General features: G+C 44.6%; 3 protein-coding genes, 2 long non-coding RNA genes and 1 pseudogene across 6 annotated transcripts; 3 read left to right on the top strand and 3 right to left on the bottom strand.

Moving 5' to 3' along the window:
* Positions 1-2,460: 2,460 nt before the first annotated feature.
* Positions 2,461-5,439, bottom strand: LOC136461894 (rust resistance kinase Lr10-like). Its single transcript, XM_066461254.1, has 4 exons — positions 4,690-5,439; positions 4,388-4,560; positions 3,167-4,303; positions 2,461-2,939 (listed from the first exon to the last, which is right to left on the bottom strand). Exons 1-3 carry the CDS (start codon positions 5,430-5,432, stop codon positions 3,207-3,209), a joined length of 2,013 nt encoding a protein of 670 aa, XP_066317351.1. The 5' UTR covers positions 5,433-5,439; the 3' UTR covers positions 2,461-2,939; positions 3,167-3,206.
* Positions 5,440-6,301: 862 nt separating this feature from the next.
* On the top strand, positions 6,302-9,303 carry LOC136461897 (rust resistance kinase Lr10-like; annotated as a pseudogene).
* A 1,979-nt stretch (positions 9,304-11,282) lies between these two features.
* Positions 11,283-16,160, bottom strand: LOC136461898 (uncharacterized). Its single transcript, XR_010760481.1, has 3 exons — positions 15,944-16,160; positions 14,727-14,875; positions 11,283-11,799 (listed from the first exon to the last, which is right to left on the bottom strand). It is a non-coding gene; the product is annotated as an uncharacterized lncRNA (long non-coding RNA).
* Positions 12,088-15,175, top strand: LOC136461895 (PR5-like receptor kinase). The gene is made up of 3 exons (XM_066461255.1): positions 12,088-13,017; positions 13,675-14,142; positions 14,441-15,175. The coding sequence occupies exons 1-3, from the start codon at positions 12,196-12,198 to the stop codon at positions 15,173-15,175; spliced, it is 2,025 nt and encodes a 674-aa protein (XP_066317352.1). The 5' UTR covers positions 12,088-12,195.
* Positions 16,161-19,537: 3,377 nt separating the features above from the next.
* On the bottom strand, positions 19,538-24,602 carry LOC136461900 (uncharacterized). Of its 2 annotated transcripts, none has more exons than XR_010760482.1 (3): positions 24,105-24,602; positions 22,034-22,182; positions 19,538-19,973 (listed from the first exon to the last, which is right to left on the bottom strand). It is a non-coding gene; the product is annotated as an uncharacterized lncRNA (long non-coding RNA). The 2 variants fall into 2 exon arrangements; XR_010760483.1 differs by lacking the exon at positions 24,105-24,602 and adding an exon at positions 23,977-24,021.
* Positions 19,982-22,697, top strand: LOC136461896 (PR5-like receptor kinase). The gene is made up of 2 exons (XM_066461256.1): positions 19,982-20,264; positions 20,435-22,697. Exon 2 carries the CDS (start codon positions 20,509-20,511, stop codon positions 22,480-22,482), a length of 1,974 nt encoding a protein of 657 aa, XP_066317353.1. The 5' UTR covers positions 19,982-20,264; positions 20,435-20,508; the 3' UTR covers positions 22,483-22,697.
* Positions 24,603-25,126: the final 524 nt, after the last annotated feature.

Raw genomic sequence — 25,126 nt, 5'->3', positions numbered from 1 at the left:
CTCTTCCTCCACCATGATGATGAAGTCTAGGTTCCCGAAGTGCATGTGCACGCCCGGGACCCAGCTAACGCCGTGACTAGCCATCCGAGGCCTAATGTGGACGTCGAGACGTGCAAAAAGCCACTACATGGCACGCCAACTGTCGGTGTTTTGGATCACTGGCTAGTAAATTTATATCTACGCGTTTGGCCCGGGTGGTGTGCTCGGAGGACACAAGGATTTATACTGGTTTGGGCAGAATGTCCCTATGTTCAGTCTGCTGCTGCTCGTGTTACCGACACTAATTTGTAGTAGGGGTTACAAACGGGCGAGAGAGGAAGAAGGTCCCAAGTCTCTGGTGGAAGGATTGAAGAGTGCTTAGAGCTTGTTTAGATATGTGTTCGTTGTCGTGTGCTCGTTCGCCCTTTCTTGGGGCATCCTGCTTCTCCTTTTATAGGTGAAGGGAAATGCGCTGGTTACAGAGAGAAAGAAGGAGAAAAGCGAGGGAGAAGAAGGCCTCCAGGGTCATCGGGTCCTTCTTTTCCTTCATGCGGGTCTGCCGACGCTGTAGATGGTGATGGGGACAGCTCCACTTCGGGCTCCTGTCCACCATTGGTGCCATGCCCCGAAGTTCTCGACGGACGACGTGGCGAAATGACGTGTCTGTCAGCGGCCGTACGGGGACTAGGCAACACAGGTTGTCACAGGTTGCCTCCAACCACCACCCGTCACTGTTGGCGATGTGAACCCCCAGTCGTGGCCTGATGTGGCCATGGGTCATGTCGAGACGTGTCCGCTTCCCTCCCGGTGTTAGAAGTTTGACCCCGGGGTCGTACCCTTAGACCCGTGGTGGTTGGAGACGGTACGGGTCCCCGTCGGGCGAGACGAAGCCCGCGCCCCAGGGGTCGGGTGAGACGGAGCCCGTGCCCTCAGGGTCGGGCGAGACGGCTCCTGTACCCTTGGGGTCAAGCGACACGGGGCCCGTGCCCAAGGGATCGGGCGAGACGGCTCCCGTACCCTTGGGGTCGGGCGACACGGGGCCTGTGCCCAAGGGGTCGGGCGAGACGGAGGTTGTGCCCTTAGGGTCGGGCGAGACAGAGACCGTCCCTTCGGGGTCGGTCGAGACTGAAATACGTCCTTGATTATCTAGGCAAGTTGTTGTCCGCGGTCCTCAGATCCCCTCTTCGGGTATCCCTAATACTGATACCCGACAGAAACACTTGCAACATACATTTGCACTATGTGCTTTCCGCGCAAAATCTCCTTACTGAGGTCGCGGCGGTCACTGCCATCTTGGTGGGGAGCTGCGATAGCGGCAGCAAGCTCGAGTCGGTGGTGGCACGGCGCACGTCGTGGCCGCGACGGGCGAGGTGGATGGGGGCGCGACGCGGGATGGTGGCACGGCGCCACACGGGATGGGGCCAGGTGCGGCGCCCCCGCGCTGGAGAAGATGAACGGTAGGCAGGCGGCGTGGTGGAGGCATCCGCAGCGGTCGGCTGCCGTAGCGGAGGTGGGGAACGCCTTGACGGGCAAGACATGACGGGTAAATGTCGCAACATCTTTTTTTAACAGAAGTTTGAAGGACTAAAGGTAGAGGGTAGAGGGGAGTAGGCTTGTTGAGGCAGATGGATGGACACCCTCACCAGAGCGTTATTATTGTGGTCTTGATTGACTTTTCCTTGCAAACATCTCATCTGGTCAAACTAAGCAGTACAGTCGTTCTTGAAAAGACAAGGAAATGATACCTCAGCTTTCTATCCATTGACCTTTGTTGACTTCGGTGTCTTCACCTAATAGACTAATTGTTTGGGAGGTGGCTGTGTTTTCCTGAGCATGCTTTTGGTCAAACAATGGTTGGCTTCGACAAAACGAAATGGGGTGAAGCTTTGGACCAGCTGTCGGACTGTGTGAACTGCCTGCTTGAAACCTATGGGCGCCCAACGGGTGCTGATAGTCAAAGTGGATTGGTGTAGTGCTTTGCTTTGGCAGCAGAAGAAATTGGTCATCGCTGACGCGGCTAACTGCACCCCAACGATGATCACTAATATCATCCGTAAATTATTGAGATCAGATAGTTGCCGGTATCAATGAATGGCTTAAAAACAAAAGATGAACTTGTGTATGAGGAACATGTGGATTATCCGTAAATTATTATGAAGAACAAATAGTAAAAAAGGAAGATGAAAAAAATGATACTATATTCTTGATTAATCGAATCATTAATGATTATAAGAAGAACACCTATTTGGAGACATCACATAAAAGCCGGGCAAATAGTGCGTATCAACTTCGAGCTGAGCAAAGCTGCACAAGGCCGTTCTGATTCCTCCCAAAACTTACTAATTCGGTTTTGATGTCAGGCAGGATGGCAGCATATGGAAGTACAAATTCGCATCCATGTGAATCCACCAAAGATTTTATTCATGATACGAGTACATGGTCATCCCTTTCATCCGCGAAGCTGCTGGTGCCTGATGCAGCCGCATTACAGCATATAAGAATTACAGTGCATTGCAATCGACTAATAAATATTTTTTTAGAGTTTTAGGGCGAAAACGCCTCAACCTTTTAACTATGTTAAAAGACGGTTTTAACCGTTACAGCATATAGGACGGCATACCATCCGAGATTAACGACCAAACTCCAGAGCAACCTCGACAACAGCTAACAAAGTTTAACAGTATACTGAAGCAAAAACCTCTACAGAACTAATGCAAAAGGAACCCTCTAAACAGCAGCCACCGAATTAAGATCATCCATCAACAGCTTCATAACTGGCCGCCCACTTGCCATCTGGAACATCATGGTGTCAGCCAGAACCATCTCCGCGCCATTGATCTGAGATCCCCAGTTTTCTCCATGATAGCAGCTCGTTTGTCCTCCGTGTAAAGTACACTCCAGTTTTGCTCCGTGCCAGAAATACTGTGAAAGAGTATCTCCATACTCTTCCACTCCATCCTCTGAAAACAAAGATCATTCCTCAATTTCCATAAGCACCACAAGGTAGCAGAAGAGAATGCATCGATCACCCCATTTTTCTTATTACTAAGCCAATACTTTCCAACTGAATCAAGAGAACTACCTAGCTGAACACCTAGTACATCAGATAGCACAGCCCACATCTGACTAGCCACCACACAACTAAAAAAAAATATTGAGTGAATATAGATTTTCAGATTCTAGCTACCTGTAGCACATTGGCAGTTCATCTTGTGGAATCAGTAACCTCATTCGTTCTCTGAGATTGCACTCAACTCTGAAGAGAAATGGAAAGTACCAGTTACGGAATTCTGTTCATCCCCACAGAAGAATGGCTCAGGAGGTATCTGCAGACCATCAACGCCAGCTTCAAGCATCCCGATAACCTCACTCATCATTGGTCGTTCATGTGATTTCATCTGAATGCACCATAGCCCAACAATGCACAGCTTTCTCTCCACCTCATGGATATCAAAAGCTTCGCAAATCTCGCCTACCTCTTGCCGAGTTAGATGATTATACACCCAAGCTGGGTAGTACGTCTGGCTTCTCCTTTCAGCATGTTGGTCAAAGTTCCTTCGTCCCCCAGCCATCTCCAGCAATAGCATCCCGAAGCTGTAAACATCTGACTTGGATGAAACAACACCGAAATTACGGGATATCATCTCGGGAGCTATGTACCCAATAGTTCCCCGTGCAGCGCTCACCGGCACAAAGCTGTTGTCCCTGGGGTACAATTTGGCTAGCCCGAAGTCGGCAATTTTAGGAGTGAAGTTATTGTCTAAAAGGATGTTGTGTGGTTTGATGTCAAAGTGCAGTATCTGCATTTCACAGCCTTGGTGCAAGTAGTTGATTCCTCTGGCAATGCCTAAAGCTATTTCGTTGAGCTTATCCCAGGAAAATCTTTGCTCAGATGAGAAGATGTACTTATCAAGAGATCCACGAGGCATGTACTCGTAGACGAGCGCCCTCTTCATTTCTTCTGAACAAAACCCCACGAGACGCACTACATTGACATGGTGGATACTTCCGATGGTGGACACTTCACTGATAAATTCGTCTCCGTTGCACAACGAATTGCCCAACATTTTGACAGCAACATTGACATCACCTGGAAGCATGCCTTTGTACACGGATCCATAGCCTCCTTGGCCGAGCTTCTCTCTGAAGTGCCCTGTGATTGCAGTGATGTCGGTATAGGCATACCTTGTTGGGCTAAGAACTTGTTGCATTTGGAGAAACTTCTCAACTGCATCAATAGATATCCTTGTTTTCCAGTATTTGTAGGTGAGGAAGGTCAATACAGCTAATGGTGCAAACATAAACCTCGATAGTATTCCAAACACTGCAGATAAAAGATTGCAGGGTTAAGTAAGATGAATGCAAGGATGCAGCCTTAATGATCTAAAATGATGAAATTCTCTCATACCTATCACGAACTTCACAATGTCAACAACAGATATCATGGCGACCACAGCCCAAAATAATTTAGTTCGGTATGAGTAATCATTTACACATCTTAAGAAATGAAGGTCGATCCCAAAAACGGTGGCAAAGGTCTGATCCACAATGCTTGAGTTAGATATTTTATCGTTGTAGTAACTGCAGGTTTTGTCACAGCACATCAAACAGAATTAATTGGGGTGAGCACCGGAGCACCCTCAATAAAATTAAATTTTGAAAGGAAATAAAAACACAGAGAAATCAGCAGTCCACAGAGCTCATACTCACCCCTTCGCCTCTTTCAGGCATAAGTTAATGATCCAATGATATGTCCATCCACTGCTTTCAGGAAAATTAACAGAAAAGCCATTCCTCATAAATTTTACAATATCTTCATAACTTGCATTATCTGGTGGCTTGACATGCCGACTGCCCAAAGGAATCATGGACAAGTATCTACATGACGGCTTGATGTATCCAACCATAGGGAAGAATGTGGTAGTGAAGACATAAACAAAAGAATTCTTCGTACTTCGGCAATTGACAGGCCTGTAAATACCACTACAGCAACTGATGAACAAGGAAGAAACATCACTTAGCATCTCTGAACAACTCACAAAGGCAGCCCAAGTTACTGTATCAGGATCCAACAGGGTGCTGCCTTCGGATTGCAAACCATTTATATAGGGATGTTGGTTGCTCGCAGGAATGGGACAGCTGCTATTATCCAAATTGGCATCAACAACCCAGAAAGTAGAGTCAGTGTAGGAGATGTTAGTCACAAAGCATCTTCCATTGTTGATGTGAATTATAGCCTTGCTATCAATACAAACCAGCTCATACTCTGGAAAACCACAACCTTGTGGATCACCTTGCATACGGAAAGGAGATCGTATGTCTTGAAGATGCCCACAGGAGAACGAAGGGCAAAAGGCTTGCCCTTGAGTAGCTATCGCTTCAGTGTTTGTTATATGTGTGGAAACCATGGCTAATGCTTGCAGGGAGAGAAGAAATGCATGAGAGCTAACCATTGAAGCTTAGCAAAGGCAAGATCAGACAAGAAAGTTGAAGCAAGAGTAAAGCAGGAGGTTAATCATCTGTGGCTTGACCAATACAGGAGGGAAGAGGAAGAGAAGTCAAGCCTGGCATCCTATCTGTTAGTCAAGCTGATGCACACGATGCAAGGAAGAAAATTTAGATTTTTCCACCTACGTCATGTATCAATCGTGTCAATATTTTATGATCATAGAAGATTTATCAACGACTTTCTTCTATGATTACAAAGGAACTCATTTTTGCAGGCATATCTTCGTATCTTTGCCTTCTACCTTCATTCGTTGAAAACATGCTTCAACCTCTGCTCATCTCAGTTCTCCTTGAGTTTTTCCTTTTTCCTTCCCAGATGTAAGGAACTCATGTTGCTGAGGCAACTTATAGTTATATGAGTTGGCCGGCTGATGCTTTGGGATGAGTCCTTTTGCAGCCAACCAAAGCTCCAGCTTTCAACTGGCTTCCTAATTTGTTTAACATGGTTGTCTTGTCAAATAAGTAGTAAATGTGAGATAAGTCTGACGCTTGACTTATCTACACAGGTGAGTGGTAGATAAAGAATATCAAGGTGTATGAGATAAGTCCCAACTAGGCAAAAAAGAACTATATGTTGACTAATCCGTTCCAGTCAATGGCCTGTAGCGTGGAAAGGATGACTATAGTGCAGCACTATACAAGAAATATCCCAGAAAGTCCACTTCACGAAGCCCCAAAGCTAGAATTCTTCCACCACAGTTGTGGGGCCATCACGACAAACAATTGAGGGTCATTGATTCCAACAAGTTTCTATAAATCTTGTAGATGCAACCTTACTTTGCCTGCTGGCTGCTGCCATTCTTCTGCCACACAAATGTCTAATTTGTTTGCTGTAGCTTTGGTGCTCTCATCTCTCAACTATGGAATCACGATGGCCACAGCAAGCAGTGATGAAAGCTTCTTCCAAAAGTGCCCAGCATCCAGTTGCAGCGAAGAAGGACCAGAGATCCGATTTCCATTCCGCCTTGTAACCAGCCCTCTATCATGTGGTGCACCCAGCATGGAGTTAGTGTGCTCGAAAGCAGATACCATCCTGGTTCACCCAAATCTTGGCTTATGCAAGGTAATTGCTATCGGGTATAGTATGAGTACTATAATCATCGTCCCACTTGCAGAATCCAAGTGCCCTTTTCAGAAGATCATCTCCACAAATCTATCAACTGATATATATAGTCCTTATGGGGATGATGCAACCTTAGTGAGTTGTTCATCAGAGTTCAGGCCAAGTGATCAGGCCAGCACTGTTGGTCCCATCTCTTGCCTTAACAATACTAGCCAGTTCACATACTTGGTACGTTCTTTTCAATCAATGGATTTTCTTCCATTGGACTGCATGGTTCTTTCAAATAGCATTTCAATACCTTACCCTTCCAACAACAACATGGACTTCAATGAAACTGCAAAAGGAACCATTGCATTTGGTGAGACAATGTTAAGATGGTCAATTCCTAACATCACCAATGTTTGCGAAAACTGTGAAGATGAAGGAAGGCTCTGTGGATTTACGTCAGAAACTAGGCAAGCATTCTGTAAGAGTAAGAATCAAAGTAAGTTTCTAAATCACTCATGCAACAATGAACTTATCTCAAACAGCAGCTTATATGTTATCATATTACTTATAGCAATTCTATGTTGATTTTGGCATGACAATCCATTGCTTATGTAGCACAGAGTCATGTGTCCTATTTTCATTTTTGCATACTTTTAAGGGGGAGAAAAGGGCAATTGTGTGCTTTTCTGCATGCATAACAATTTTTTGTTACACAGAACTTTAATGATTCAAGTAAATTGGTTTTAGTATTCCTCTCCAAAGTTATCATTACTCAATTAATAAATGTGCATAACTACTGGCAGAAAAGTGCTTTCCAAAAATAGCACCTCACTGCAAGACTTCCACCACTGTTGAGTGCTCTTTCACAATATACTCCTGAATGCAACAACAGTGACATTCTCAACTCACACGTCTCCACATTTAGAGACCATCTCTTGCTCCAATAAACAATTAAATTAATATAGTTCTTTATAAAAATAGTACAATATTCATATTGCTCTCAACATGTATGATGCTTGAATATGCTATGCACTAGTATTAAGATGGAAGTGAGGAACATGCACTTAGCACTCATTTTCTTATTCCCTGGAGATAAGCTGTCCTAAACTTTCACGTAGACTGCTCGGGTTTCTTAATCAGCATGGTGTACAGCAATTTACCTTTGTTTCGTTAGTAAGATTCTGCCTAAAAGTTCCTTCTATATTAATAGAAATGGTGCACAGTCTCGTGCCCATTCGTTCAAAAAAAAAAGATTCTGCCTAAAAGAAAGCCTTGATAGAATCTAATTCACCTCTTTCCTGCATGCAGGTTCACATCTCAAAGTCATTGCAGGTATGTGGTTTAATGCTCTTTTGAGTTCTTTTTTATTTCTTACAACAAAACTACGCACTCTCAAAGTCTCATTCACAAAACATATGAATAATGGATTTCTATCTCAGAGACTGATTTTGTTCAACTTGTTTGTTCAGTAACGACACCAGTAGCCACACTTCTGGTTGTTTCAGCAATGGCAGCTGCTGCATTATATCTTGCCCTGAAATCTAAATATGATGAAGAGATACACATGAAGTCGAAATGTTCCTGAAAACCTACAGCATGTCAAAACCAACAAGATACACGTTCTCTGAAGTTAAGAAGATAACAAGACGGTTCAATAACATACTTGGCCAAGGTGGATTTGGAAGCGTATACAAAGGTGAGCTATCCAATGGAGTGCCTGTGGCAGTCAAAATGTTGGAGAACTCAACGGGAGAGGGAGAAGAATTCATCAACGAAGTTGCAACCATTGGAACGATCCACCATGACAATGTCGTTCGGCTTCTAGGTTTCTGCTCTGATAGATCAAGGCGTGCTCTAATCTACGAATTTATGCCTAATGCATCGCTAGAGAAATATATATTCTCACAAGAATCGGACACTAGTGGCCGAGAACATTTAACACCTAATAAGATGCTAGAAATAGCAACAGGAATTGCCAGAGGAATCGAGTACCTGCACCAAGGTTGCAATCAGCGCATCCTCCATTTTGACATCAAGCCTTCCAACATTTTACTAGACTACAATTTTAAGCCAAAGATTTCAGATTTTGGACTCGCAAAGCTGTGTGCAAGGGATCAAAGCATTGTTACGCTGACCGCAGCAAGAGGCACAATGGGCTACATTGCACCAGAACTATATTCTCGGAACTTTGGGACAGTATCATACAAGTCAGACGTTTACAGCTTTGGCATGGTGGTGCTGGAAATGATGAGTGGAAGGAGGAGCATGTACCCAAATACCGAGAACCAAAACGATATTTACATTCCCGAGTGGATATACGAGAAAATAGTCACCGGGCAAGAACTGGAACTGACCAGGGAAATGACACAAGGAGAGAAAAATATATTGAGGAAGCTGGCTATTGTCGCACTCTGGTGCATTCAGTGGAACCCAGTGAATCGCCCGTCCATGACAAAAGTTGTGAACATGCTGACAGATAGTTTGCAGAGCCTAAAGATGCCCCCTAAACCATTTGTTTCATCCTTTGGGCAGCAGGCATGAAGCAAAAGCAAGAAACCACATCATAATCACTCAGATGTTTGTTTCTATCAGTTATTCAGTTATCGACATGTATCAGTGATGCCTTGTGTCTATCATATTTTTCGTATTATACCCTTTTTCCCTGTAACCACTGGATTGTATACATTCAGATTTCTGGTTTAACCATGTTAATGGATATGTAATGACATTAGCAGGACACTGCATAAAAATCAGTAGCTGGAAAGGTAGAAGTTACAGCTTACTTTGAAATGCAGACAGACTAATGTTCTTACGATTTATCTCCAATTGTGAGCATTGAGACGGATTGGTGGTCCTCAACGAAGAGTTCTTGCCTAATGAACAACTGTCGATAGCCACCCCTCCTTGCTCAAGAAATGCAGACAGATTAATGTTCAGGGAGGCGACTCACCTTTACCGATGCCCGGAGCTCGAAGGCGGTGATGGATGCGCTGGCCCCTCTATAATGGCCGGTGAGGACGGATGGCGTGCCATGGGCGAACATGCGAGAAATTGCAGCGGTCCGCTAGCAAGGCGAAGCCATCGGGCAGATCGCCGCCGCCGAAGCGGCCGGAGCACCGGTGAGAGGAAGCGGGTTGCAGGGGCATGTGCATGTCCTCGCTCTCAGATCAGTCTGGAGTCTGGGCTGCAGCACACTACATTTGACGTGGGCTTTAGGGAGGCGAACTAGCTTCAGTAGGGCTCGGCCCATAGTCAAATACAAGGAACTGGAAGGATGCAAGCCTACAACAGTGCAGCACATGAATATTTTTACAGTGCGGCTAGTGAGATGAGTTCGTTTGGTCACCAGGTAATGCTTTAGAAACAAAAATAAACAGGAGGCAGTATAATGTGATTATCTTAGCAGCTGTTTAGCAGAAATCAAAGGGCCCCAAGCATCGATCTCCGGCCAGGAATTGGTCATGTACGGTACTATCATGCATTCATGCATCTCCTCGAGGAAAACCTGAGCGTTAGGATCTCAGCCCGGCAGTCTACTGTAACTGCAATGGCCACCACAAAATCAAGAGGCTCTCTGGCTGTTTGTCACGGTTCTCAGTTCCATGCTTGATTAAAAAAATGTAAAGTTTGAGGACCGCACGTAGTGCGGTTGGCAACGACGGCAAGTGCGCGTTAAGCCTGCCTGCGTTCGAATCTCGACTCACGCAGGTTCTCACCGGCACTTTGTTTCCATTTTCTGTAGACTCACAGGTGGATATGCCACAATGGTCATGTGCGAAGCCTGGTTGACCTTAGATATCTCTCAGCCATATGTAGTCTTTTTTATAGGTATAGGTCTAGCTTGCACACTAGGGTGTGTGGTGGTGTGAGTTGTGCATGAGTTCAGATACTACAGCTTGTACTTGAAGAGTTGATGCGTAAAAAAAATGTAAAGTTCAGAGATGCCCACGTGCTGCATTGACGCTGTGATCTACAGTAGGGTGATCGAGCAAGATCAATAATAGAACAAAGTGTTTTATTATAAGAGCTAAGTTATACAATAGTTAGCCTTCTATTTATCTACAAACTTATTTTATTATTATATAGTTTCATTCTCTTTCTTATTTCTCTTTCTTATCTCTATTGGAACCCACTACTACTTATGTTTTCGTGTCTAACTTGTTGCTTGTATAAGAGCCAAGCTCTCGTCTCTTCTCCCCTACACATCAGCATTTATTTGGCTATAAGCTAATTATTATACTCGCTCTTATGCGCACAAAATGGTCCTAGCCACGACAGGTAAAAAAGACTCACAATCACAGACATCTGGAGTGAAACGACGTCAAATGGATAGACCGTAGGTGCATAGCTGAATTAAAAAGAAAAATATCTCTGCAATATCTGTCGGTGCAGAAAACTTTCTGGATGAACTTTTCTCTGTCACAAAAAGGAAACATGTTTTGATTTAGCAACTAGATGATAATAGTGCATATCTAGTTCCCGATTTCTGAGGAAAACTCAAAAACAGAAATCTACGTCACAGTCGCAAAATTATGTGATCGAATGAGACTTCTTGGAACGATATAGCTAAATAGTAGTTGGCAAACACTGGTATTGCCTTGAGCCGCAATCACAGTCGCAGAATTGATGAATGAGACTTCTTGGCTCATAGCTGAATAGTAGCTGGCAAACGCTGGTATTGCCTTGAGCCACAGGTTCTGAATTGTCTCTGAATTTTTGAAAGGATTAGAGTAGCAGTTTAGGATTGAAAAAAGTTACAGTCTGCTGAGAAACAAATATTACCCAACAATTTGCAGGTGCAGCAGTTTTGTGTATCTATGATTGATGATGAAACAAGTAAACAAGTTGAACAAGCAAGTTCCAGCCTTCTCAAACTGTTTCCAATGGCATCTTCTATTTCTCCAGTGCAGTGTGCTACGTGGTTCACTGTACACCACTGAAAGATTCAACACGGCAAACCTTCGACTATACTTGTTTACTCTATCTCCTTAGATTTTTCTTTTGCTTCCGCTCTGCCACAGGACGCATCCTACAACCCAAAATACAATCCAAGTAGCTCAATGCAAAACGCATAAAACAAGATGACAGTGCTGAGTTCTTCCAGGACTCTCCACCTCCTGCCTATCTTCCTACTCGTACGAGCCGGCAACGCCATCACCTTCAACATCAGCAACCAATGCTCCTACACCATATGGCCAGCTGCTCTCTGAAATATATATAGTAGTTGGCTTGCCTAGAGTGGCAAGTGATCTGAATTGTCCCTGAAAGGAATAGAGCAGCAGTTTATAGGATTGAAAAAAGTTACATGATCTGCTGACGTGAATGTGTTATAGGAGTAATTATTAATTAGCATGCAATAAACACTGATATTGGCATGATTTGCTTCACAAATCATACCATTTTGAGGCTGAGGAACAAATATTACTCAACAACTCGCAGGTGCATATGACTAATGACGAAACAAGTAAAACTGTTTCCACTGGCGTCTGTGCGTCTGTGCTGTGATTAGCCAAAAAAGAAAAAAACTGTTTCCAATGGCGTCTTCTAGTTGTCCAGTGTGTTACGTTGTTGACAGTATGCCACTGAACGATTCAACACGCAAACGTTAGACTATATTTGTTTATGCTGTCACCTTTGAATTTTCTTTTGCTTCTGCTATGCCACAGGATCCATGCTACAGCCCAGAATCAAATCCAAGAAGCCGCAAACAACGCACAACACAAGACAAGATGACAGTGCTGAGTTCTTCCAGGACTCTCCACCTCCTGCATCTCTTCCTACTCCTACCAATCGGCAGCGCCATCACCTTGAGCATCAGCAACCGATGCTCCTACACAATATGGCCAGCTGCTGTGCCAGGCGGCGGCATGCAGCTCGACCCTGGGGAGTCCTGGACCCTCAACATGCCGACCAGCACCACTACCGGGCGTGTGTGGCCGTGCACGAATTGCTCATTTGACAGCACTGGCAATGGGTCGTGCCAGACAGGAGACTGTGGCGGCGTGCTGACCTGCACAGGCTCCGGTCAGCCGCTCTGTACTCTTGCCGAGTTCTCCATCGGAGGAGGTACAGATTTCTTTGACATCTCCCTTGTCGACGGCTTCAACGTGCCCATGGACTTCCTGCCGGTGCAAGAAAACACAGGGGGAGGACAAGCGTGCAGCAGGGGGCCTCGCTGCGTAAGAAACATCACAGCCGAGTGCCCAAGTGATCTGAAGGCACCCGGTGGCTGCAACAGTGCATGTACAGTGTTCAAACAAGACAAATACTGCTGCACAGGGAACATCACTAACACTTGTGAACCCACTACCTACTCGGTGTTCTTCGTGCGGGGGTGCCCCGATGCATACAGCTATTCCAGGGATGATGACTCCAGTACTACCTTCACTTGCCCATCGGGCACCAACTACCAGGTCGTCTTCTGTCCCCCAATCGATATTTCAGCTTTGCCTCCAGCTACAAATCCTCCTGCACCTAATGTTAGGGGGAATTCCTCGTGTACTATTAAAAAAGATCGCAATGTCATGTGTATCACTGGAAAAGTTCAGCGGTCTTCAGCGTCACTGCTCCAACTTTTTTGTGTCCTTCATACCACTACCGTCAGTTTGGACTCTAACGCCGTCCAACTGCAGGTGTGAAAAGTCGAAAATACCCTTAAGTCTAAATATGTCATTAAATTTTTTTGAGCATCTTAACGACTTCAAATGAAAAAACTCAAAACTAGAAAGTTGTAGATTTCGTTGAGATCTATAATTTTTATATAAAAATTATTTTCATTTAATTTCGCAAAAAAAAGATATGATTTTTCTAAGATATATTAATCATATCAAATCATATTTTTTTGCGGAATTAAATGAAAATAATTTTTATATGAAATTATAGATCTCGACGAAATTTATAACTTTCTAGTTTTGAGTTTTTTCATTTAAAGTCGTTAAGATGCTCAAAAAAAATTAATGACATATTTAAACTTAAGAGTATTTTCGACTTTTCACACCTGCAGTTTGACGGCGTTAGAGCCCAAACCGACGGCAGTGGCATGGAGGGCACAAAAAAGTTGGAGCAGTGGCACTGAAGACCACTGAACTTTTCCAAAGGCACACAGAGCATTGCGATCTTTTTTAATGGCACACCAGGAATTCCCCCCTAATGTTACTGGGCCAACACGTAGGAATCACTCATCCTTTACAACAAACAGAGTTTTAGGTATTGTTATAGGTTCCATAGGCAGTTTGATTGTACTCATTGTATCCATTGCATTCTTCGCCTATAAACTGAGAGCAAGGCAACACTGGGAGATGGAGGAAGGGGTTGAAGAGTTTGGGGAGCTGCCAGGAATGCCAATAAGGTTCACATTTCAGCAGCTACAAGAAGCAACAGACCAATTCAGATACAAGCTTGGGGAAGGAGGATTTGGGTCTGTTTTTGAGGGGCAATACAGTGAAGAAAAAATAGCGGTTAAACGTTTGGAGCGATCTGGTCAGGGTAAGAGAGAATTTTTAGCGGAGGTTCAGACAATTGGCAGCATTCATCACATCCATCTGGTCAGGCTGATAGGTTTCTGTGCAGAGAAATCACATAGGCTTTTGGTGTATGAGTATATTGTGAGAGATAGTAGAGGGATTGGGAGGAATCGGGAGAGGATTGGAGAGCACGGCAGGAGGAGGAAGAAGAACAAGTGACGAAGGACGAGTGCTTAGTTTAGAACAACGGATTCAGGTTTACAATTCGACGCCTGTCTCGTACTCTCTCCTCTCCTTAAGAATACAGAGGCAGAGCGCCCGGCACGTGCATGCAAGCGCCACTCACTTGGCCCATTCTTCTCCAGAGTACCGAGGGTTGGGCCTTCTGGGCCTCGCCTTCTTGGGCCGGCTACTGGTGGCGAAGACATCTTCAGGAGAGCTGCTCACATATATGCCCAAAGGGTCCTTGGACAGGTGGATCTATTACTCACATGAGAATGATGCTCCCTCTCTTGATTGGAAAACTAGACGCCAAGTTATTACTCACATTGCGAAGGGTCTATCTTATCTACATGAGGAGTGCTCCAAGAGGATTGCTCACTTGGATGTCAAACCACAAAATATCCTGTTAGATGAAAACTTCAATGCTAAACTTTCTGATTTTGGGTTATCCAAGCTCATTGATCGGGATAAGAGCCAAGTGATCACAAGGATGAGAGGCACACCTGGGTATTTGGCTCCCGAGTGGTTGACATCCCAAATCACCGAAAAAGCGGATGTCTATAGCTTTGGCATTGTGGTTATGGAAATCGTCAGCGGTAGAAAGAACCTTGACACTTCAAGATCCGAAGAGAGCATTCATCTTATTACCTTACTGGAAGAAAAGGTGAAGAGTGATCAGTTAGAAGATTTGATTGACAAACACAGTGCTGACATGCAAGTACACAAGCAAGAAGTACTGGAGATGATGGAACTTGCAATGTGGTGTTTACAAATTGATTCTAAAAGAAGGCCTCAAATGTCTGAGGTCATCAAAGTCTTGGAAGGTCACATGAGCGTAGAAAGCAGAATTGATTATAACTTTGTCGCAACAAGTCAAACAATGTTTGGTATTGCTGAAAAAACAGGTTCCTCAGATCCACCTCAAGCCTCAGATTTATCAGACCCCAGGTGACATGGGAGTAATTGTGAGAAGTTAGTAGCCTAGATTTTGTGCAGAAGATATGTATATCTAGGAAGCCTTATCTGTTATATTTTATTTTTCAAGTTACTACAATCCAAAGGCCCTATAATATATCTTGCTTTAGTTTTATTTGCATAATGTCACAACATAGTGAATGTAGGTTGATCTACATCAAACACCAAAGAAGAGCACAGTTTTGTTCTTTTCTTTTGTTTCCCAACGTAATGCAGATATGTTTGAACTTTGAAGTTAAAGTTTTTAAAAACTAATAGCACATTTGAAAATGCTAGTATGCACAGGCTAAAGAAAATTTGGAGTTGAGGGGTTCCCAATCTACAAAATGTTGTATAAGTGAACAAAAGAGTACACACTAGACTAGTGGAGGACTGTAGGTTGTCTTGTATGGGTTTTTTCTTTCCCCTTCCTTTTCTCTCTAATATAAAAGATGCGCAGCTGTCCTACATGTTCGATAAAAAAATGTGTGCCATATACATTAGTATATACGGTACTACATAATTGTGTAATACTGTGTATTCTCCAAAGCATTTCCAGGCCATGGATTTTCTAGTTTCTAATGAAATTAGGTTTCCTGCTTTAACTGTCCTTGCTGTTGTGGGGGTTTATCTCCATTATTATTACTGCAACCTTGATTATCCATGACAAATAACTCGTATACGGCTGCGCAACGAATAATTACACCTCGTTGCCCAAGGCCTCAAGCCACGCAGAGTGAACAGTTGATAGACAGAAGACACTAACCTTAATCAATGCAGATAAGGCAGGCGGCGATGGATGTGGGAGCTATACAGGGCGGTGGTACTGGTAGCCGGTGAGGACCGACGGCGTATGGGGGCGCGATGAGAAGCAGCGTTTCCCAAGTGGCACGGCATAAACGACGGCACATGATAGGAGAGCAGCAGACCATCCCTTCAGATCGCCGCAACGGTCGGAGAGTCGGAGCACCGGCACCGCCGAGATGCCCGATGCCTTGCGGCGGCTGGAAGAGGAGGGTCTCCTTGCAGACAGACTGGGCTGAGACACTGGAAAGTTGAGGTGGGCTGGGCTCCTTTGAAATAATAAGTGGGCCGGATTGCACAGGTATGGATGACCCAATAAGTAGCCTAGTAAACTCGGTCATTAGAGTGGGCCTCTGCGAAGGCTGTGTTGTTATTACTTTGATCGAACAGTGTTAGGCCATGTTTTGGATTTGATGCTCTAAAGTTTAGCCAAACTTCACTTTAGCTCTCGAGGCTTCAAATAGAACGTCTAAAGTTTAGACCACTTCACGAAAAAAATTTACCACGCAAGTGAGCTAAAATAGTCTAAAGTTTTAATCCTCAACTTTAGTCACTAAACTTTAGACAAAAATCCCAAACAAGATCTTATTATTTGTCGGGTAGATTAGTTTCGTGCCAGGAGCAATGCTTTTTCTAGAAGCAACTGCCAGGAGCAATGTACTGCTACGAAGTTCGAAGCTTACGACTTGAACAAACAGATGCACTTACGGCTACGTGGACACGTGGTGATGCAATGTGTCTTGTTCTTGGTGATCTATTCTGCAGATGACAGGCTGTTGTAGCAGCACCACTAAATGAAAAAGCCACCTGGTCGGCTGATCTGCAATTCGCAAGCATGAAGATACCAAACAGCCATGCTTCTCTTGATCTCCATATCAAATGGACAGCAAACCCAGCTCGTCACTGCCTCACTGTTTGCAGCGCAGCCTGGAGATCAAGCATGAATGTTCGTGGCCTTCCTCCAAATCTACCTTCTACAATTTCATCTTGCAGCGCTAGCTTGATGCGCAATCTCTGCGCTAGCTTTTCTAATAATCTAGCTAGAATACAGAATAGTAGTCCAGACGTCGCAGTCGGAAAGCTATTTGATGAATGAGACTTGTTGGACCATAGTTTTTTTATATAACAACAAGCTATATTAAATTAAGAGCAGCGAACAGAGTTTAGCTTGAACGGCATCCAATTTACAGAGAGCAGCGCCTGAAGGACAAGGCACTGAAGCATGTGTCAATGGCATCTATTAGAACATGATAGAGACATCTGATCTAAATCTGGTACAGAGGAATGGGCAACCGAAGTTAGATCGTGCTTTATCCCACTCCAAATTTTATGGGGTGCTTTCAGGGGGGCTCCACGTGCCTCGGAGAGTTGAGAAGCAAAAGCAGCAGTACTACCAGAAGAAGTTTATGAGAGTTCATGGGATGTATATTAGGAGATGAAGGTGGTCGAAGAGAAGGCTGTAAGTGCTTTAGAATGAGCACCTATTTGTTTTTGCCCTGTTTGCTTGGCTTATAAGTCGTACTTTTTCAGCCAACGAATAATATTTTTCTCTCACAACAAATCAGTCAATACTTTCAGCTATGGCTTATCAGCCAAGTGAACAGAGCATTTAACCTCTCGGGATGGAACTGTGCTTGTCAAGATAGCTACGTGGCGGCCAGGAATTGCTGCTGCCAATATTGATTGGATGGTCGGTTTCAGGAAGTGAGAGGATTCTTATCAATTGCCTGGAAGATGCCTCTTTTCTTCAGTCTTTCCTACTATTATGACTGACTTGTACTAGCCTAAAAAAACAGGGTATTTATTTTCCAAGTGAAGGCACTATGGGAGTTTTGATTCCTGATAAGGCTTGTGAGAGATGAACCTCTGCCGTGTGTCAGAATCCAGAGGGAACCAAGATTGCCGTGTTCCAGCTTGCAGTGATCGACATAAAAAAAATCTAGTCTTACTATTATAAAATACCTTATGATCCGTCCATTTTTATTCTTTGGATAGTGTGTGGTTGTCCAATTTTGAACATGAATGACCGAGCATGACCACCAGAGATGAATGGGAGGCTAATCTAATTTTCTTTCGATTTCAACTGCTATCCCAACACCGCTCAACCAAATGCTCGAAACAACAAAAACTCCGAGCCAGATGGCCAAGAGAGACCCGAAGGCACAGCAGAACAACCATAGAAGCAAATGGAGATCAAAACAAGCAACCTTGAAGCCAACAGCAAAAACCGGCCTGAGCCAGTTTGCAAAACCGGCCTAAGCCAGTTTTTTAGCCCACGAAGGAGAAAAGGTCAATAGCCAATCCAACGATTTCGGACAGACTTTGGTGCGGGAGCTTAAAACACCAAGGAAAAGATCTCCATCGAAAATCAGCTCAATCGGAGCAACTTGAAAAACCAGCCAGAGCCAATTTTCCACGTAGATTTCAGCTGAAATCTCCCAAGAAAAAATCGAAATAAATGTAACGAGCTCTGAAGAATCTGAAATTTTACAGAGAGGTTCTCTTGGGTGCTTAGAAGCTATTCTTGGAGACTCAGACTATCTTAAATTTGACCAAATGTATATAATAAAATAAAAACATTTATGATACCAAATAAGTATCATTAGATTTTTCATTAATTATATTTTCATAGTATACTATTTGATGTTATAAATTTTTGTATTTTTTCTCTGTAAATTTTGGTTAAACTTGAGATATTTTGACTTTCTAAGAAAGATGGATTTTGACTTTCTAAGAAAGATGGAATGACTTATGATTTAGAATGGAAGGAGTACCATTTTATTGTGTTTTTATTCGGCGTCCGTGACCATGAGTGTGCCTTCAACTAAATGGCAACCTTTTCTCGTCTTCCACTTCGGTTGCCCATGGGAAAGGCAAAAGAAAGACTACCAAGTCACCGGCATCTAACTTCGGTTGCCCATGAGAAACGCAAGAGAAAGACTACCAAGCCATGTTTAGTTTCTCTCTCTAAAGTTTAGTCCATATCACATTGTAAGTTTGAATACATGTATGGAGTATTAAATATAGACTAAAAAATAATTAATTGCACATATTGCGACTACTTTACGAGACGATTTTTTTAAGCCTAATTAGTCTATAATTTGACAATGGTGCTACAGTAAACATGTGCTAACGATGGATTAATTAGGTTTAATAAATTCGTCTCATAGATTACTGAGGACTTTTGTAATTTATTTTATTATTACTATCCGAATACTTTCCTATTGACACTTGGATTTAACACACCACCAGCGTCACAATCATGAAGGGCCCTGAACCTGCAGCTACTCTTGGTGACTCTGGTAGTATACAGCTACTCACATAAAGTATATCGTTTTCTATGTTGCGGCCATATACTGCTGCTGTACTGCGGCAACCAGAACTGCAGGTCTCTGAACACCAAAGACATATAGTAGATTAGGACTAAAATACAGTCGCACTATGTTTTAGCAATGAGCATTGTCATGATATTAAACCTACTCACATAAATCCACTTCGTGCTTTACAGAGAAAATTATATTTTTTAAAGAACCATAAAAGCTTTGCCGCAAAATTTATTAGGAGTGATAATTTCCGTGTGTACAATTGGAATTTGGAAGTACCTGCTGAACAAGTTCCACAAGCAAGCCCAGTTCAGTCAGCTAAGCGGGAGTAATGTAGCTTTTCCAGAGGTTAATCGAACCATATATACAGCAGTTCAACATGCCAATCTTTTATAAACTTCCCCAGCCCATGATTTATTCTTCCACTAAGTTGTCGCATCAGCAGTGTACTTACCAAATACTACCTAGCATAAATTTCCATTCAAGTAAACCAATGCAGGCAAATCATGGCACAACTTGCCATGGCGACTTCGTCGTAGGCCCCCATCTCCTGCCTTTCTTCCTGCTCCTACCAGTCACCATCGACAGCCCAGTAACTTTTAGCATCTCCTGCCTCGTCAAAACTTTGCGTGCTTGCAGCTAGATAAGTAATGTCTAGTTCTTCCAGTCCTGAAAAATTCAAAGTAAAAGTTGATGTCACAATCGCAAAATTAATGTGATGAATGAAACTTCTTGGGCCCATAGTAGATGGTAGCAGTCAAAGCGTCTGAAAGGACTTAGGAGCTGCTTCACACGGCTGCATGTGAGTCTTAGCTTTTGTCAAAGCTTTGTTTCCCCTTCATGTCATGCAGTTCGTCTCAGTGCCACAAAAAACATAGAGCACATTAGCAAATAGCCCGGCCTCTTCGCCTCGCCACTGTCCATGGACGACCCTTTCCTTCCGCACACTTGTGTTTCCAGGTTCCTCACCCATGCTGCAAACCACTGCACAACCACCTAATCTCCTCATACTTAATTACGTTGTGCACAATTGCTATAAAGCACTGTCATAATATCATAAACTGTGTGTTGTGCTTACATATTTTGGCTTCCATATTCTGTGATCCTATCTTCTCTTTCCACCATTCCAGGAGCCATGCCACAATCCAGAGATGACTTCCATATTCACCTAAACTAATGCAAGCAAAGCACATCACATCACAAGATGACTATGGAGAGTTCCTCGTGTAGCCTCCAGTTCCTTCCTCTTTTCCTACTCATCCTCCTACCAGTCGTCACCAAAAGCACCACATTCAGCATCACCAACCGATGCTCCTACACCATGTGGCCCGCTGCTGTGCCAGGCGGCGGCATACAACTCCACCCAGGAGAGTGGTGGATCCTCAACGTGCCGGATGGCACAACCGGGAGTGTATGGGCACACACGGCCTGCTCATTCAATGGTGCTGGTAATGGCAAGTGCGAGACAGGGGACTGCGGTGGCGTCCTTGCTTGCAGTGACTACGGTATGGCACCCAACACAATTGCTGAGTTTGCCATCGCACAGTTTAACAATATGGATTTCTTCGACATCTCGCTTGTTGATGGCTTCAATGTGCCCATGGACTTCCTGCCGGCGCCGGCCAATGGACAGGGAGGGGAAGGGTGCAGTAAGGGGACACGCTGTGCAGCCAACATCACATCACAATGCCCAAGTGAGCTGAAGGCGCCAGGGGGATGCAACAACGCATGCACGGTGTTAAAGCAGGACATCTACTGCTGCACTGGGAACAGCAGCACTTCTTGTGGACCCACCAACTATTCTAAGGTTTTCAAGAGGATTTGCCCAGATGCGTACAGTTACCCAAAGGATGATGCCACCAGCACATTCACTTGTCCAACAGGAACCAACTATATGGTTGTCTTCTGCCCCCCGATCAACATATCAGCTTTGGCTTTGCCACCAGATGCAAATCCACCTGCACCTGTTGCTACTCAGCCACCAGCTGCAAATCCGACTGCACCTATTCCTACTGAGAGAATACAAAAGCATTCCTCGTCCTTTACAGGAGCAAGAGTTTTTGCTGTGATTCTAGGTTCAGTAGGCAGTTTGATTGTACTCGCTGTATTCATCACGTTCTTCGCATATAAACTAAGGACACGGCAACACCAGGAGATAGAGGAAGCAGATGAAGAGTTTGGGGAACTACTAGGAACGCCGACCAGGTTCACATTTCAGCAGCTACATGAGGCAACCAATCAGTTCAGAGATAAACTTGGGGAAGGGGGATTTGGATCTGTTTTTGAAGGGCAATACGGGAAGGAAAGGATCGCAGTTAAACGTTTGGATGGAGCTGGTCAGGGAAAGAGAGAATTTTTAGCGGAGGTTCACACAATCGGCAACATTCATCATATCAATCTGGTGAGGCTGATTGGTTTTTGTGCAGAGAAATCACATAGGCTTCTGGTTTATGAGTATATGCCCAAAGGGTCCTTGGACAAGTGGATCCATAATCGACATGAAAATGATGCTCTTCTGGATTGGCAAACAAGACGCAAGATTATTACTCACATAGCTAAGGGTCTCTCTTATCTTCATGAGGAGTGCATGAAGAGGATTGCCCATCTAGACGTCAAACCCCAAAATATTCTCTTAGATGAAAACTTCAATGCCAAACTTTCAGATTTTGGACTATGCAAACTCATTGATCGGGATAAGAGCCAAGTGATCACAAGAATGAGAGGCACACCTGGATATTTAGCTCCTGAGTGGTTGACATCACAAATCACAGAAAAGGCTGATGTTTATAGCTTTGGCGTTGTGGTCATGGAAATCATCAGCGGTAGAAAGAACCTTGACACTTCAAAATCCGAAGAGAGCATCCATCTTATTACCTTACTGGAAGAAAAGGTGAAGAGTGATCAGTTAGTAGATTTGATTGACAAGAACAATGCTGACATGCAAGCACACAAGCAGGATGTAATTCAGGTGATGCAGCTAGCAATGTGGTGTTTGCAGATCGATTGCAAAAGAAGGCCTCAAATGTCTGAGGTGGTCAAAGTCCTGGAAGGTAGCATGGATGCAGAAACCAACATTGATCATAGCTTCGTCGCTACAAGTGCAGCAAGGTTTGGTATTGCACAAAATATAGGTTCCTCGAGCTCAGCACATGCCTCAGATTTATCTGGACCCAGGTGAAAAGAAATAACTGTGTGTAGTTAGCAGCCTAGATTTATGAAGGAGGTATGCATTGCTCAGAAAAGCCATACTTTCTGTATTTTGATTTTCACGTTACTACAATCTGAAGGCCCTACATGTATTGCATTAGTTTTACTCGCAGAATATCAGTGCTGCGAAGATACTTTGGTGCAAACCAGATCAGGAACTCATTATCAATATATCATTGTTTTGTTTGGTTTCCCAATGTAAAACAAATCTGTTTCAAGTTCTTAACAACAACAACAACAACAACAAAGCCTTTAAGTCCCAAACAAGTTGGGGTAGGCTAGAGTTGAAACCCAACAGAAGCAATTAAGGTTCAGGCACGTGAATAGCTGTCTTCCAAGCACTCATATCTAAGGCTAAGTCTTTGGGTATATTCCATCCTTTCAAGTCTCCTTTTATTGCCTCTACCCAAGTCAACTTCGGTCTTCCTCTGCCTCTCTTCACGTTACTATCCTGACTTAGGATTCCACTACGCACCGGTGCATCTGGAGGTCTCCGTTGCACATGTCCAAACCATCTCAACCGGTGTTGGACAAGCTTTTCTTCAATTGGCGCTACCCCTAATCTCTCACGTATATCATCGTTCCGAGCTCGATCCCTTCTTGTATGACCGCAAATTCAACGCAACATACGCATTTCCGCGACACTTAGCTGTTGAATATGTCGTCTTTTCGTAGGCCAACATTCTGCACCATACAACATAGCAGGTCTAATCGCCGTCCTATAAAACTTGCCTTTTAGCTTCTGTGGTACCCTTTTGTCACATAGGACACCAGACGCTTGCCGCCACTTCATCCACCCTGCTTTGATTCTATGGCTAACATCTTCATCAATATCCCCGTCCCTCTATAGCATTGATCCTAAATATCGAAAGGTATCCTTCCTAGACACTACTTGACCTTCCAAACTAACATCTTCCTCCTCCCGAGTAGTAGTGCCGAAGTCACATCTCATATACTCAGTTTTAGTTCTACTAAGTCTAAAACCTTTGGACTCCAAAGTCTCCCGCCATAACTTCAGTTTCTGATTCACTCATGTCCGGCTTTCATCAACTAGCACTACATCGTCCGCGAAAAGCATACACCAAGGGATGTCCCCTTATATGTCCCTTGTGACCTCATCCATCACTAAAGCAAACAAATAAGGGCTCAAAGCTGACCCTTGATGTAGTCCTATCCTAATCGGGAAGTCATCCGTGTCTCCATCACTTGTTCGAACTCTAGTCACAACATTGCTGTACATGTCCTTAATGAGCCCGACGTACTTCGTTGGGACTTTATGTTTGTCCAACGCCCACCACATAACATTCATTGGTATTTTATCATAAGCCTTCTCCAAGTCAATAAAAACCATGTGTAGATCCTTCTTCTTCTCCCTATACCGCTCCATAACTTGTCTTATTAAAAAAATCTCAAAAACTGCAGGTCTCTGAATTCACAGTTCAGTAGTGCAGAAGTCGCTGCTTACTCTGGATTGCAGTTTTTGAGATTTAACTTATCCCTAACAAATTACTCCTGCACCACTTGACAAGCAGTTTGTTATGATTATCACCTCGTTGCTCAAGTCATGCAGAGTGAGTAATAAGAGATAATCACCTCAACCAGTGCAGAGAAGGAGAGCGTCGAAGGTGGGGATGGTCGAGAAGCCGACAAACAGAACCCTCCAGCGCCGCAGCCGCGGCATAGTGGGGGCTCGCGGGCGAAGCTTTTGAGCAGACAGTCCAGATCGCCGCAATCGCTGCCGCAGCCGGAGCACCGGCACTGCCGGGACGCATGTGCGGGTGGACTGGCGGAGCCGAGGAGGCAGGGGAATGGTTTCCGCGCAACATTCCGCTGTGGATTGGGTTCCCTAAATAATGAGTGAGCGGCTAGGTGTGTGTGATGCAGGAGAGATGCGGAGAGGGGCTCGCGCCGTCGCGCGAGGTCAGACCGCCGTGGCGCCGTCGCCGCGGCCGGTGAAACGCCGGGAAGCCTGCTGTGCGGTGCCCCTGTGCCGCTGTTCGCAAGGGGATTGCGCCTAGCGCACTTGCTACATCTCTGTATGGGCCGAACTGGGCCCATGGGCTATGGGGTGGCATTTCCTTTCCTTCGCGCTCTCCGGCTCTCCGCCACCAGTCCACCACGCGGCGTCGCGCCGCCGTCGCCGTCGCCGAAGTAGCTTCACCCCCACCCACAACCGCCGACCGCCTCCGCTGATCACACCCCGCCGTGCGCTTGCTCCCCATCTTTCCGTGCCCTTGCTACCTCTCGTTTGAGCCGTGCGCTGAACCGCAGCACCGCTTGTCGCTGATTGTGGCCTCAGAACAACCTAGCAAGCCATACACCAGACTTAGCCGCCGGTGATATTGCCCAGCGTAATGCCCTTGTCCAATGTCCTTGTCACAGCCTCCCGAATGGCGAACCGGCACGGTCCTTTTCGCCGCCGCCCTCTGCTCCGGAGGGCCTCCTACGGCAGCTCACAATGCCGTCCAGTTCTGCCTCCTACCTGGAACTGGAACCGAGGAAGGTAAATCCTCTCCTTTGCTTTTCTCAGTTTAGAACAATTGTTGTCAAATTCATGCCAACACATTCACTCGCATTGCAAAACTTGTGTAACCTGATTACAGTCCTCATTGTTT

Source organism: Miscanthus floridulus, chromosome 6 (assembly GCF_019320115.1).
Source record: "Miscanthus floridulus cultivar M001 chromosome 6, ASM1932011v1, whole genome shotgun sequence".
Classification (NCBI taxonomy): domain Eukaryota; kingdom Viridiplantae; phylum Streptophyta; class Magnoliopsida; order Poales; family Poaceae; genus Miscanthus; species Miscanthus floridulus.
This window is presented reverse-complemented; position numbering and strand designations above follow the sequence as displayed.

Coding starts and splice junctions, on each gene's coding strand:
- LOC136461894 (XM_066461254.1), bottom strand. CDS start 5,432: ATGGTTAGCTCTCATGCATTTCTTCTCTCCCTGCAAGCATTAGCCATG. Junction 4,561..4,689: donor TGCCTGAAAGAGGCGAAGGG/GTGAGTATGAGC, acceptor CAAAACCTGCAG/TTACTACAACGATAAAATAT. Junction 4,304..4,387: donor CATTGTGAAGTTCGTGATAG/GTATGAGAGAAT, acceptor TTTTATCTGCAG/TGTTTGGAATACTATCGAGG.
- LOC136461895 (XM_066461255.1), top strand. CDS start 12,196: ATGCCACAGGATCCATGCTACAGCCCAGAATCAAATCCAAGAAGCCGC. Junction 13,018..13,674: donor CAAATCCTCCTGCACCTAAT/GTTAGGGGGAAT, acceptor ATGGCACACCAG/GAATTCCCCCCTAATGTTAC. Junction 14,143..14,440: donor TTTTGGTGTATGAGTATATT/GTGAGAGATAGT, acceptor TCTTCAGGAGAG/CTGCTCACATATATGCCCAA.
- LOC136461896 (XM_066461256.1), top strand. CDS start 20,509: ATGACTATGGAGAGTTCCTCGTGTAGCCTCCAGTTCCTTCCTCTTTTC.